General features: G+C 44.1%; 1 protein-coding gene across 1 annotated transcript in view; it reads left to right on the plus strand.

The window, feature by feature from the left end:
- LOC119952109 (ecto-NOX disulfide-thiol exchanger 2-like) overlaps nucleotides 1-15,682 on the plus strand; it is a 336,912-nt gene that overhangs the window by 234,981 nt on the left and 86,249 nt on the right. The window contains exon 6 of the mRNA XM_038775673.1: nucleotides 1,034-1,186. Within this exon, the coding sequence (XP_038631601.1) occupies nucleotides 1,034-1,186 (153 nt within the window). The remainder of the gene's footprint in view (nucleotides 1-1,033; nucleotides 1,187-15,682) is intronic.

Here is a 15,682-nt window from a genome sequence, read left to right on the forward strand (position 1 = left end):
AGAGGTGAAGAAGATAGGACTGTAGGAAAAAAAAGGCTGAGTATTAGTTTGTACTTAAGGATAAAGATTTTGACTTTAAACATACAAATGAATGCTGAAGAAAGACTAATAAAAATTTATCAAAGTGCAAGTGTTTATGATGATTATTAAACATAAGGCCACAACTGGAGTATTGTGTGCCGTTCTGGTCACCACATTACAGGAAGGACGTAATTGCTCTGGAGAGAGTGCAGAGGAGGTTTACAAGAATGTTGCCAGGACTAGAAAAGTGTAGCTATGAGGAGAGATTGGATAGGTTGGGGTTATTCTCCTTGGAACAAAGAAAGCTGAGGGGTGACTTAATTGAGGTGAAAAAATAATGAGGGGAAGAGATGGAGTGGACAAGATAAAATTGTTTCCCTTGGTGAAGAATTCTTGAACCGGGGGCATAGATTCAAGATAAGTGGCAGAAGGTGTAGAGAGGTCATGAGGAAGAACTTTTTTACGCAGAGGTAGTGGGAGTCTGGAATTCTCCGCCCAATTTGGTGGTGGAGGCAGAGACCCGAAACTGTTTTTAAAAGTACCTGGATCTAGACCTTAAGGGCTGTAAGATACAAGGCTATGGACTGGGTGTAGGAAGGTGGGATTAGAAGGGACACCTGTAGTCCGCAGTTTGGTATGGTCAAGATGGGCAGAATGGCCTCCTTCTGTACTGTAACGTTTCTATCAAAGGAATGGCAAAGTGGTTAGCACTGCTGCTTCACAGGGACCTGGGTTCAATACCGGCCTTAGATGACTGTGTGGAATTTGAACTTTCTCCTTGTGTCTGTGTGGATTTCCTCGGTGCTCCAGTTTCCTCCCACAGTACAAAGATATGCAGGTTAGGTGGATTGGTTACACAAAATTGCCCCTAGGTGGGGTTTCAGGGATAGGGTGTGGGATTGGTCCTAAGTAGGATGCACTTTCAGAGGGTCAGTGCAGATTGATGGGCCGACTGGCCTCCTTCTGCACTGTCGGAATTCTATGTTTTTCATTTCTGTATCTTTCTTTGCAGAGTTTGACCGAGGCCTTCGCATGATGACTGGAATTGGACCAATGAACCCAATTATGCCTGGACTGGAATTCCCACCTGGAATTCATCCAGACATGCTTGTCATCAAGGAGATCATCCATTGTAAAAGCTGCACACTTTTTCCTCCAAATCCAAGTAAGTGTATAAAAAACAAGAGAGTAACAAATTGTTATTGGAAATTTTTTGTTATTTTTGCAAGAACATTTAGCCAATCACAGCTAAAGGATGGTGCAGCAAAAGGCTTCAGTGCATTGATTATAGGAATGTCCACTTTTTCATCTTCTAGGCTAATTCAGCCAGTTAGAACTTTCCTTCTTCCCTTGTAAAAATATATTTTCTGAAACATGTTAAAGAAATGAGCTGAGTCTACTAAGTGATATTTGTCTAGAGCTTTGAATTGGGGAAATTTCTGACATTTGGTAATCCAGTTGCTTAAAGTCATCAAAACTTCAGTTGATGTTGACACATATTGGAAATATTTTGGTATGTTTTGAGCAACCTGGGTTTTGATTCATGTGCCATTGGCATTAGTACTGGGGAAAATAAGAGCCGAATCACTGGAATGGCCTTCATTTTAACTGTAGTAGGACCAGTGTTCCAATACTTTTCTCTTATTATGTGGCAAGAGCGGTTAAAAAGGATTTTAATCCAAACAGTGAGCCGAGGATAGATAATGTGAGGGGAGATGTGGTCATTTCATGAGAAAGGACAAGGCAAGAGACCACGGTAGCAACATGGGTAATGATAACCAAAGTGCGGCAAGAGGAACAAACTATAAATGTAAGTGTGCAGTAAATGGTGAAAAGACAGAAAGAAAGCTCTAGATCTGAATATAAGCAGCGTTTGTAGCAAAATGGCTCAATTGGTTGTTCATATGATCCTTGAACAGAGAACGGTTAGAGACAAATAACATTTTGTTTAAAGTTTGAGATTTAAGACACTTGCTCAGTGAATAAAGCACAAGACAGCATGGCTTTTGAACAACCAAAAATAAATTGTACTGTACAGGGTCAGAAAAATTAAGCAATTTACAATATGTATCTTGAACCTAATACATACCTTGATTGTTAGAGTGTATATGAATTAACAAGCCAACTATGGTTGAACAAACCACCCTGTGCAATAATTGGCAGATAAACCAAGACAGAGTCCATGGATTTCTCAACATCCTCCCCAGACTTCGGTAACACTGAGTCAACCAATCTCATTGAAAGTCTGGCTCACCTTTTGAAGATCTAAGCTGGGAATTCACTTCAGAAGTTGCCCCAGCTCAGACAGCAGATGCCCACCATGCAGGATTTCAATCTCTTCTCTTGACATTCCATTCCCCTGGATTCCAGAATCTGTACTCAAGCAACAACTCACAGGCACAGCTTCAGCTCTTGGACCACAGTCAGCAGAACAGTACTGCTTTTCCCCAGCAGCCCCCAGGACGGAGTCACCAATCTTTGGCTGCCTTCTTCACTTAAAGTCTGCTCCCCACTGCCTTTTTCCTGCTTCTCTCTCTTGGTGAACTAGGATCTTTTTCTGATCCTGTCCCCTCCCTGTCAATTATCTGTTGGATCCTTTTCTCATCCACTGCCTAGGACCCTTCTCCTCTGGTAGTCTGCTCTCAGACACCTGTCTTGGGTTTTCATGCATTTGTTCATGCTCAGGCACGCTGGGCTGCTTCTCAGCCCAAATAGCTTTTTTAAAAATGCATGTACTGCCCACTCCCAGTGTGCATTGTGCAAAAGCTCTGAGACCCTTAAGGAGTTGAAGTTTTGACTTCCACTCTAAATTAGGTACGGGTATAGATTTAATAACAGTAACACAAATAAAAAATAAATATTTACGACCCAAAAGGTATTTCCAAGATGTGGTTGCAAGGTGACCAAGGATGGAACTTAAATATTCAAGTGTATCTGATATTTCAGAAAGATAAGAAGCTAGAAAAATAAAGGTGGTGTGTGTTATATGATGTTGCATGTGCCTGCATGCTATTGTAATGTAAAGGTGCTCAGCAGAGCAAGTGTTAACGTGAGACTGCAAAATAGCACCTCCCATTGGGTGATGTATAAACTCGCATGGTAATAGTAGCACTGTTGCTTCACAGTTCCAGGTTTGATTCCCGGCTTGGGTCACTGTCTGTGTGGAGTCTGCATATTCTCCCCGTGTCTGCGTAGGTTTCCTCCAACAAGTCCCAAAAGAGGTGCTGTTAGTGAATTGGACATTCTGAATTCTCCCTCCATGTACCTAAACAGGTGTCGGAATGTGGCGACTAGGGGCTTTTCACAGTAACTTCATTGCAGTATTAGTGTATGCCTACTTGTGACAATAAAGATTATTAAATTAATTAACTCTGGGAGAACAGTCTGGAGAGTACACTCTAGAACAGGGGTGAACAAACTACGGCCCCAAAGGTCTTTATGCAGCCCACCAAGTCATTAAAAAAAAAAATTATTAATGGGGGGGCTGTTGGGTTACTTACTGGTATAGGGTGGATACATTGACTTGAGTAGGGTGATCATTGCTCGGCACAACATCGAGGGCCGAAGGGCCTGTTCTGTGCTGTACTGTTCTATGTTCTATATGAGGCGCCCAGAATCATAACCGGGTGAAGTAATTATTTTACTTAATATACTATGCGGCCCTTTAAAATTGTGAATTTCTGAATGTGGGCCTTTGCACGGAAAAGTTTGCCCACCCTTGCTCTAGAAGCAGCCTGCTTGCAGAGTTCAGAATCAGGCAAGACAGTAACCTGGGATCTGTAAATAGTTAAAGATTACCAATAAACGGTTCATGTTCATAAACGGTCATCTCAAGACCTCATTATTGAGACATCAAAAGAACTCGTATCATAACATGGTTGGCAGCGGTGGGATCGATGGTGAGGACCAGCAAAGATTGTACCATGGTGATCAACAACGAAGAATCTCAAACCTGTAAGACAAGGGCTGAGACTCCTGCACGCTACTACCTCTTGAATCCCTCTACCTGCTTCAGGTCACACCCTTCTGTCCCTGACCACTGGCCAAATTCAAGGTAGTTATTCTGAGGGGTGTGACTGACTCATGAAACGGTGTCCAGGTAATTCTTCCCCCACCCTGAGCCAACAGTTGCTATAGATGAGTTCGGTAGGAACCACAATGGGGTCCACCAGCTCCAACAATGTGCAAGCTCATCGCATCACCTAGCCCTACATCTCTGTTTGATTTAATTAGTTTCTATTTGTTTTTTTAATTTCTGACTGGTCTTGTTTTTAATCTGTGAAATATTTCTCCATTTTAACCGTTAATCAGAAAGCAGTTACTTACCAGCCAATGAACCTACCGTTTTCCTGTGATGTCACTCATCGTTTTTCCCACTCTATTTATGGTGAGCACCTCCACCCAGCCCTACCTTATCCCGTTGTTCCTCACCCTGAAGCTGCTCTCCCTTCCCCTGCTGTTCTAACTGGCTGGTTCCACCTCTCTCCATGCTGTTCCTCACTCTGAAGCTGATCTCCCTTCCCCTGCTGTTCTAACTGGCTGGTTCTGCCTCTCTCCAGGCTGTTCCTCACCCTGCAGCTGCTCTCTCCTTCCCCTGCTGTTCTAACTGGCTGGTTCTGCCTCTATCCACGCTGTTCCTCACTCTGAAGCTGCTCTCTTTCCCCTGCTGTTTTAATGGGCTGGTTCCGCCTCGCTCCACGCTGTTCATGACTCTGAAGCTGCTCTGCCTTCCTCTGCTGTTCTACCTGGCTGGTTCCACCTCTCTCCATGCTGTTCCTCACTCTGAAGCTGATCTCCCTTCCCCTGCTGTTTTAACTCGCTGGGTCTGCCTCTCTCCACGCTGTTTCTCAATCTGAGGGGAGCAGCGAGAGACTAAGCAGTTGAAAGATCAATTTGATTTTCCTTCAAGATTGAATGCAAAAGCAATCTGTAACCATTCAGCTGCATGAATAAATGAAAACTGCCTTAAACAGCAGGATGGAAGCACAGCAGAAGAAACCAAATATGACTCTACTGAATTACAGGAAAGCTCAAGCAAGTTGATATGTAGATGCAACAAGTGATTAGGAAGGCAAATGGAATGTTGGCACTTATTGCAAAGGGAATTGAGTGCAATAGTAGAGAAGTGTTTCTGCAGCTGCACACAGGGCCTTTTGGCATACGATTTTGTTCTTACTTAAAACCGGATATGATTCCTTTAGAAGCAGTTCAAAGAAGATCCACTCAGCTGATCCCTGGGAAGAAGGGATTATTTTATGAGGAAAGGTTGAGCAGGTTGGGCTTAAAATCACTGGCGTTTACAAGAATGAGAGGTGATATTATTAAAACATATAATCTTCCTACGAAAGGAGACAAGGACGTACCCACAACCGCCACGACAGACACTACTGGAAGACCTACTGGACGCAAGTATCCTAGAGAAAGGGAACTGTAGTGACATGTATGACCGACTGGTAGATAGGGACGACACCGTACTGGACGCAACAAGGAGGAAATGGGAGGACGACCTGGGGATGGAGATCGGGTGGGGACTCTGGAGCGAAGCACTGCATAGGGTCAACTCCACCTCCACGTGCGCAAGGCTCAGCCTGACGCAACTAAAAGTGGTACATAGAGCCCACTTAACAAGAACCCGTATGAGTAGGTTCTTCCCGGAGGTGGAAGACAGATGTGAACGGTGCCAAAGAGGCCCGGCCAACCACGCCCACATGTTCTGGTCCTGCCCCAGACTCGTGGAGTACTGGACAGCCTTCTTCGAGGTAATGTCCAAAGTGGTGGGAGTGAGGGTGGAGCCATGCCCGATAGTGGCGGTCTTCGGGGTTTCAGAACAGCCAGATCTATTCCTGGGGAGGAGGGCGGATGCCCTTGCCTTTGCCTCCCTGATCGCCCGCCGTAGAATCCTGTTTGGCTGGCGGTCAGCAGCACCGCCCAGAGCTGCGGACTGGCTGTCCGACCTCTCGGAATCTCTCCAAATGGAGAAAATCAAATTTGCCATCCGAGGGTCGGACGACGGCTTCCACAGAACGTGGGAGCCATTCATGCGACTGTTCCGGGACCTATTTGTGGCCAATGTACAAGAGGAAGAATAGTCGGGGGAAGGTAGCGGTGGGGGGGGGGGGCTACAGGTTCGTTACGGGGGTTCGATGGCTAGCTAAGGCCCAAAACCAAGCTAAATAAACATGTTGAGGGGGGGAGGGGGGGGGGGGGGGGGCGCAGTTACTACTACGAAGATGCTTACCTGTAAATATGTGTGTTAATTTTTGCGTGTTTGTTTTTGTTTGTTTTTTTTTTTTCTCTCTCCTAACAATTTGTAATTTGTTCAATATAAAATACGAAAACTGAATAAAAACATTTATAAAAAAAAACATATAATAAGATCCTGAGGGGACTTTGCAAACTGGATGCGAAGAGCATGCTTCCCCTTGGGGAGTCGAAAACTAAGGAACACAGTTTAAAAATGAAGGATCTCCCATTTAAGACTGAAACTAGGAGAAATGTTTTCTCTGAGGGTTGTTAGTCTGTGGAATTCTCTTACCCAGAGAGCAATGGATGCTGTCTCATTGAATATATTCAAGGCAGTTAGATAGATTTTGTATTGACAATGGAGTCAATGATTTATGGGGTCGGAAAGGAATGTGGAGTTGAGGCCGCTATTGGATCAGCCATGATCTTATCAATTGGCAGAGCAGGCTCGAGGGGATCAATCGCCTACTACTCCTAATTCTTGTGCTTTTAACCTTGCCACATGCAAGATTTCATAATGAATTGTAGTACACATAAGACTGGTAAATTGGTTGTAATGTGAGCCAGCATGCACGTAAATTGGTTGTAATGTGAGCCAGCATGCACCTGGTGAGTGTAGTATACGGGTCTGGCATCTAAAGGATTAATGTGAAACTGAGTACAGTATCATTCCACAGCAACGTAAGAGAACACATGACCTGCACTTCTGGGTTGGTGTTATGCAGAAACCAGCATGGCGACAGCTGCTACGTTGGACTTTTACTGTATCTAGTTTCTAGTAGTTAATAAATATACTTATTGTTGAATTAACTAAGACTGCAAATATCTTAATAAGATCTATCAAACTACGTCCAGCATCTTACAACAGTGAGACGCAGATGAGTTCATGTTGAATTTGCATACCATACTTTTTCACTTTCCCAATATTGACTAATGTAATGTAATATTCGTTAATTGAATTTGACCTAAGAATGTGTAATACAAATACAAGGTCAAAAAAGTTCCCCAGTCCTGTAATCACTCACAGGTAACTCCAAAAAAAAAATAGTGTCAGTGAATCATGAAAATCTTTTCAAGATGCAAATACAATTACATGTTCTATACTGTATTTAAGTAATTTCTGTTTTCTGTGCACTGCCAAGGATATACATAAGAACATAAGAACTAGGAGCAGAAGTAGACCGTCCGATCCTTCGAGCCTGCTCCTATAATATTCTATAATATCATGGCTGATATTTTCGTGGTCTCAGAACCACTTACCCGCATTCTCGCCATATCCCATAATTCCTTTTTTTTCAAAAAATCATCTACCCTATCTTTAAATATATTCAATGAAGTAGCGTCTACTACTCCTTTCGGTAGGGAATTCCATACTTTAACCACCCTCTGAGTGAAGAAGTTCTTCCTTGATTCAGTCCTAAATCTGCTCCCCCTAATCTTGAGGCTATACCCTCTTGTCCTACTTTCACCTTCCAGTGGAAACATCCTTTCTACTTCTATCTTATCCATTCCCTTCAAAATTTTATATGTTTCTATTAGATCCCCCCTCAACCTTCTGAATTCCAGTGAATATAATCCCAATCTACTCAGCCTCTCCTCATACGATAACCCCCTCAACTCCGGAATCAGCCTAGTGAACCTCCTCTGCACCCCCTCTAGTGCTAGCACATCCTTTCTCAAGTGTGGAGACCAAAACTGCACACAGTACTCCAGGTGCGGCCTCACCAGCACCTTGTACAACTGCAACATTACCTCTCTACTTTTAAACTCAATCCCCTTCGCAACGAAGGACAAAATTCCATTTGCCTTCCTAATTACTTGTTGCACCTGCAGACCAACCTTCTGTGACTCATGCACAAGTACACCCAGGTCCCTCTGCATAGCAGCATGCTGCAGCTTTTTACCATTTAAGTAATAATCCGTTCTATTGTTACTCCTACCAAAATGCACGACTTCACACTTATTGACATTATACTCCATCTGCCAGACCTTTGCCCACTCGCTCAATGTGTCAATGTTACTCTGTAAGGTTTTACAGTCCTCAGTACACGTTGCTCTGCCACACACCTTCGTGTCATCTGCAAACTTGGATACCTTACACGTAGTTTCCAACTCCAAATCGTCTATATAAATTGTAAATAATTGTGGTCCCAACACCGATCCCTGAGGCACACCACTCGTCACTGATTGCCAGCCAGAATAGAACTCATTTATTCCCACTCTTTGTTTCCTGTTAGACAACCAATCCTTTATCCATGCTAGTACTCTACCCTTAACACCATGCATCCTTATACAACTGTCATTCCAATGACAATAATAGAATAATACTGAAAGAGTCTTGAAAAAGTGATTGCTGATGCAATCAATGCAAGATTTAAAAAATTCTTCCAAAACTGCATAGTGAAAATTACTACTGTTACAAAAACAAAGGTAGTGTTGAGATTTATATTTGTATTGGTAAATATTAGAAATTAAATGGTTTAATTTAATATTTCCGTGCCTGGAAGGGTAAAATCTAGAGTTAGATTCATGCTGGACAAGGGTGTTTGTCAATATGTGTGGGGGTTGATTTTACTTCCAACTGTGATTTTATTGTGTTTAGAAGGGGTTGCAAAGTGAATAATAAATAGAACTAGCAGCAGTTGCTTAGCAACTGGAGGTTCTTGTAAGGATAAAAAAAGCTTTTAAGTTTTAGTTTTGGCAGAATTTGTTGGCATTCGGAGACAGGACATTGGGGAGTGAACATCTCTCAACTTTGCAGAAGAAAGACTGGACAGTACAGGAGCTGCAAAGAGGCAGGCTTCCTAAAGTTACAATCCAGATAACTGGAAACGTGGGACAGAAAGAATGTTTAAGATGATTAGAGTTAAGTAAACAGAGGCCAAAGTATTGTTCAGAAGAATTCAAGGAAGAGTAAACAAAGTGTTTCAAGTTAAAGAGACAATTGCAGTCACCAGATTTAAAGTGGTGGCAGCAGCCTTCAAAGGTAATTAAACATCTGATGCCACTTTAATACAGTCTGGGAATCGCGAGTTAAAGCAATTATGAGCAGTTTGCACAGCAGTCAAGACAAAGAAATCTGAAAGGATTGGTGTAAAAATCCAGGACTGGATTTCTGTTTAAAATGGAGAAGAAGCTTTGTTTAAAAGTGTCATTTGGAAAACCTGGTCTGGATTATGTTTGGTAACTCTCACGTGACAATCATCTGGGGGGATTCTGATGAGACATCCACAGTCACCCAGGGTTCAGACTGGAAAGTGTATTTTCCCACAGTCAACTTGTGTGCTTAAAAGGGGCTTGTGTTAATGAGACCATTGTAGATTAAGGTGTACTTTGTAATCCATGTTAATCCTGAAACTGTGTAATTGTTAAACTAACGGGTGAGTAAAGGGTTATTGTATCATCCAATTTCTTCATATTTAATAAAAACATTTTTTCTTGAAACTAATTAGCAGTCCTGTGACTCTGTCTAAAAGTTACAGGTTGTGATTTACTAGTCTCAGCACGCCTGATTTGATGTCACCGCGACGCTCAAAATGTCTCGCAAGATTCAACGTATCTTGCGAGACATCACAAGCTGGATCACGCCCGTGCTGGGCAAGATCCAGATGAGTATATTTAAATGAGCCATTAGGTTAATTTAAATATGTGTTCCTTTGATTCTCTGAGCTCCTGGGGTCTAACAGTCTCTCCAGCGAGGCCTTGACCGAGTACTGCTCCACACAAATATGGTCCAGGCTTAATGGCACCTGGGAGGCTCCTGGGTTGTCAGGGGCAGGGCAGTGTGGCACCAGAGGCCTTGTTCATCATGGCCAGGGACTTCAGCCAGGCCAACCTCAAGAGTATACTGCCAAAATTCCATCAACACATCTTCTGTCCCACTTGGGGCACCAATACTCTAGACCACTGCTGCACAAAAATCAAGGGCGCCTACTGATCCATCCGCACGTTGGAAAATCGGACCATAAGACTTTGCTCCCTCTCCTGGCATACAAGCAGGAGAGTTTGGTTAAGAAGGTCGTGCAGTGCTGGTCCGAAGCAACAGAAGTGCTCCCACGTGACTGCCTGGAGTCAGTGGACTGGTCCATATTCAAGAATTGAGCGACCAACCTAAACGAGTATGCCACCACCATCACAGACTTTATCGGCAAATGTGTAGAAGACTGTATGCCAAAGAAAGTAATGCATACGTTTCCCAGCTGGAAAGCATGGCTTAATCGGGAGATTGACTCCCTACTGAAGGCCAAGTCTGAGGCATTCAAGTCAGGCGACCCTGACCTATACAAGAAATCCAGGTACGACCTCCTCCGCAAAGTCATCAGGGATACCAAGAGACAATATACGACCAAGCTAGAGTCACAGACTAATGTCACGGACTCTCGTCAGTTGTGGCAAGGCTTAAACATCATAATGGGCTACAAATCGAAGCCGAGCAGAACCTCTGGCAGATGCGCATCCCTCCACGATGAACTCAATGCATTCTATGCTTGGTTCGAGCAGGAAACCATCAAACAGCTGTCAACTGCCCCAGCAGTCCTGGCCATACCCATACCCACCGTCACAGCTTCCAAAGTTGAACCCTCAGAAGGCAATGGTTCCTGGCGGGGTCATAGAATTTACAGTGCAGAAGGAGGCCATTCGGCCCATCGAGACTGCACCAGCTTTTGGAAAGAGCACCCTACCCAAGGTCTCCTGGTTGTGCACTCCAATCCAGCGCGGACCAGCTGGCAAATGTGTTCTCAGACATCCTACTCTGTTCTGAGGTTCCCACCTGCTTCAAGAAGGCCACCATTATACCGATGCCAAAGAAGAACCAAGCAACGTGCCCATGGGTGGGGTGCTCTTTCAGAGGGTTGGTGCAGACTTGATGGGCCAAATGGTCTCCTGCACTGTCGTGATTCTATGATTTCCCCATTGCTGAAACGTGTGGCCTGGACCGATGGAAAACTCCCCAAGGCCGAAAGAAATGATGGTGTGGATGAATACCAGTGTGGATCTCACCCAAAAATACAGAGGAAACCCCACCAAACTCACCCAAAATAGCACTTAAGAAATTATTTGATTGAATTCAGCCCACAGTCTTTTGAGCCAGAGTTCCATACTGGTATGGTAACACTGTTCCTTGTCAGCAAGTACATGAAGGAAATCTTCTGCATTATAATTTCATGGAAGTTGGTATACGTGAGAAACTGTGATCTGTGCTATCCCTCCCTGTTAAATATCCCATTTTCAGCTTCTACAAGACTGTGTATCCTTTTCCCAGGGCAGAGAGGTCAATTACTAGGGGGCATAGGTTTAAGGTGCGAGGGGCAAAGTTTAGAGGAAAGGTACGAGGCAAGTTCTTTACACAGAGGGTAGTGGGTTTCTGGAACTCGCTGCCGGAGGAGGTGGTGGAAGCAGGGACAATTGACGTTTGAGGGGAATCTTGACAAATACATGAATAGGATGGGAATAGAGGGATACGGACCCCGGAAGTGTAGAAAATTTAAGTTTAGACGGGCAGCATGGTCGGCGGAGGCTTGGAAGGCTGAAGGGCCTGTTCCTGTGCTGTACTTTTTCTTTGTTCTTTGTTGAACTGGGTGAAGCAGATTCCAGCTACCTTTTTGCTGCCAGCACTTAATTGACATCATGCTTTTTCTTCCAAATTAGAGCCAAGTAACTTGACCAAATTGACTTGGTATTTGGCATCTTCTCATGTATTTGAGAGCTTGCTGAAACAAACTGTCAATCAACGATAGTCTCTGGGGATTTACCAATGTATTTTGATTGGAAACTGTTTCCTTTCATTAATCCATTGAAATGGTTAAAAGATAAATAAAAGTAACTTTCTTTACATTCTAGTTGTTGATTTACTTGACCTGTCTGATGCACCGATTTGACATTCTATGTACATCTAACCGTTACAGCCAGTGTTACCAGAATGCTCAAAAGTAAAAGTTACTCAGATTAAGACTTTGTGAAAAAATATAATTGAATGGATATTGAATTACAGTGAAAATGCATCTCTGTAATAATTAGATTTGATTTTGAGCTTTCTTATTTCCAAGATAACAGATTTAATTTGTTACTCAGCCTTCAGAGGTTGTCGAGACTGCTAGCTTATTTTATTGGAATATCTTTCTTCTTACTGGGTGGTGAATGAGTATGTTAGACTTGTATCCAGTCAGAATGGGTAAACACCTTCAGCCTTTTAACATAGAACAGTACAGCACAGAACAGGCCCTTCGGCCCTCGATGTTGTGCCGAACAATGATCACCCTACTTAAACCCACGTAACCCGTAGACCCATAACCCAACAATCCCCCCATTAACCTTACACTACGGGCAATTTAGCATGGCCAATCCACCTAACCCGCACATCTTTGGACTGTGGGAGGAAACCGGAGCACCCGGAGGAAACCCACGCACACACGGGGAGGACGTGCAGACTCCACACAGACAGTGACCCAGCCGGGAATCGAACCTGGGACCCTGGAGCTGTGAAGCATTGATGCTAACCACCATGCTACCGTGAGGCCCCCATAGTCTAAATAGTCCCCATAGTCTTTAGTATCACAGTCTAAATTTGTTTCCCATTGTACATCAGTGCAGAATATAGATGTATCTGATTTTCACAGTAACTTCATTGCAGTGCAATGTAAGCCTACTTGTGACACTAATAAAGATTATTTTCATCAAACATGGCACTAATTTGGCAATTTCACTCCTCAGAAATGAATTAATGAAAGTGATTGCTTATATGCAATTAGTTTGAGAATTGTTAGAAAAATGTTGAATAAATACTTGTGAAACTGCCTGATTTAGTGAGCAAAATTAAACATGATCATGCTAAGCCATAAGGTCCTGAGATGAAGTTCCCATAATACTTAAGTTCATAGAACAGTACAGCACAGAACAGGCCCTTCGGCCCTCAATGTTGTGCCGAGCCATGATCACCCTACTCAAACCCACGTATCCACCCTATACCCGTAACCCAACAACCCCCCCCCCCCCTTAACCTTACTTTTATTAGGACACTACGGGCAATTTAGCATGGCCAATCCACCTAACCCGCACATCTTTGGACTGTGGGAGGAAACCCACGCACACAGGGGGAGGACGTGCAGACTCCACACAGACAGTGACCCAGCCGGGAATCGAACCTGGGACCCTGGAGCTGTGAAGCATTTATGCTAACCACCATGCTACCCTGCTGCCCAAGTTGATTTCAGACTGCCAATAATTGGTTGCTACAGTTAGTCCAGTTCCCCAGCTGGAGAGGGTAAAATTGGGACAAGGTTACCACACCTAATGGCTATTCAGTGATCACCTGTAAGTGCCCATGGAGCAATGTAGTTGACGTACAGCCTTAACTCGAACTAAGTCTGCAAATTTTGTCTGCTTGCATATAGTACTGGAGTGGGATCGAGTGAGAACTGGTGACCTACCTCTAAAATAAAGTCCACCAGTTTCTGCTGTTCTAACTTCTTTACCTTTAGCACATGTGTGCTATTAGAAATAATTACCCCGCTAAGGATGGCCTTAAGAGCCTCCCATTACGTGGAAGGGGAGATTGAGTCGGACCTAATAATTTGATTTAGTCACTTACAGAGATGGATAGATGCTTGCAAAAATTTTTATGGGCAGCAAAGTAGTATCCAATCTCCTGGGTGGGCGTTGGAAGGGGCCAGACTCCAGCAGCAGATGAACACAGTGTGGGCATGGTCAGAGATTACAATTGCTGAGTATTCAGCCGCCACTACCAATGGGAGGACAGCCCCACCTAAAATGAAAAAGTCAATGCGGAGTACACATGGTGAACATGAGGGAAAAAAGGAGAAATCCTTGTCATTCGGGTTTAGAAAATGGCAGGGATCTTCTCTCTTCTCCCCCCCCCCCCCCCCCCCCCCCACGCACACACACATGCACACGCGTACATGCACACACACACACACAAACACTCTGAGCCATGAAAGACAAAGTCCTAGCCATCCCGATGGGACAAACATTGGGAATTCAGCAATGGAAATGTCATTCAATGTCAAGGGATGATGGTTTGATTCTCTCTTGTTGGAGATGGACATTGCCCGGCACTTGTGTGACATGTATGTTACCTGCCACTTGTAAGCCGAAGCCTGGATATTGTCCGGGTCTTGCTGCTTATGGATATGAACTCTTCAGTACCTGGGGAATCATAAATTGTGCTGAACATTGAGCAGTCAGCAGCAACCATTTATCGGGGCGGATGTTCATTGATGAATCATCTGAAGATGGTTGGGCCTATGACACTGCTGGCACATTCTTCTTTCACCTCGTTATTTAATTAGTTGGCATCTTCTGGTTTCCCCTTTATCTGTAACACACAATTTCTGATTACACTACTCTCCTACCTTGTTTTAAAAATATTATTTCTACTATCTTTTACATACTAGCCCTCACCCTCACGTTTGGTTTAAAGTTCTCATAACTTCCATCTTTATCCTTTGTAATAGAATCCTCGCCCAGCCCAGTTCAGATGGGACCTGTCCTAATAATGTAGTTGCTTCCCTTCCAATTAATAGTGCCAGTTGTCCCATGAAATGGAACCCAACTTTTTCATAAAACCCCTTGAACTCTTTGCTTCCCAATCTGTTTATTGCATGCCAATTTGCCTGCGGTTCAGAAATCCAGAAATTATAACCCTTGAGGTCCTCTAATTTGACTCTTTGCACTCTCCAAACAGCATCTCTTGCTTACTCTTTCCTATGTTGTTGGTCACCACATAGACTAAATAACTGGAAACTGGATCCTTACTCTTCCATCGCACCCCCTCCCCCACTTTCAATATTCTCTCAGGCTGCTTCAAGGTGGCTCTCACCTTGGCACCAGGTAGGATATATGTCACATGGAACTTTCAACCTGTTGATAAAGGATCATGCTTGCAATGCTGTGACCCCAGAACCACCTCAGCTGTACATCATTGGGTCTAGAGACCACTGAACGAACCCTAGTCCCAAGAGGGCGGAGCCTGATACCAGTGGGAAAGGAGTGCTGCACAGTATCAGGATGGCCAGAACGGGGAGGTGACTAGGAAACTAAGGTTCATCCTATACCTAGTGCCAGAGGTTGGCACAGTGGATAGCTCTGCTGCCTCACTGCGCCAGGTACCCAGGTTCAATTCTGGCTTTGGGTCACTGTGGAGAGTTTGTTCTCCCCCGGTTCTGTGGGGTTTCCTCCGTGTGCTCCCGTTCCTCCCACAGTCCAAACATTTATCGGTTAAGTGGATTGGCCAAGATAAATTGCCCCCGAGTGTCCAGGGATGTGCAGGTTAGATTATGTGGTTACGGGGATAGGGCTGGGTGGATGGGTGAGTGGACATTGGTAGAGTGCTCTTTCGAAGGGTAGGTGTAGACCCGATGGGCCAAATGGCCTCCTCCTGCACTCTAGGGATTCTGAGTTC

Source organism: Scyliorhinus canicula, chromosome 17, assembly GCF_902713615.1.
Source record: "Scyliorhinus canicula chromosome 17, sScyCan1.1, whole genome shotgun sequence".
In the NCBI taxonomy this organism is placed as follows: Eukaryota; Metazoa; Chordata; class Chondrichthyes; order Carcharhiniformes; family Scyliorhinidae; genus Scyliorhinus; species Scyliorhinus canicula.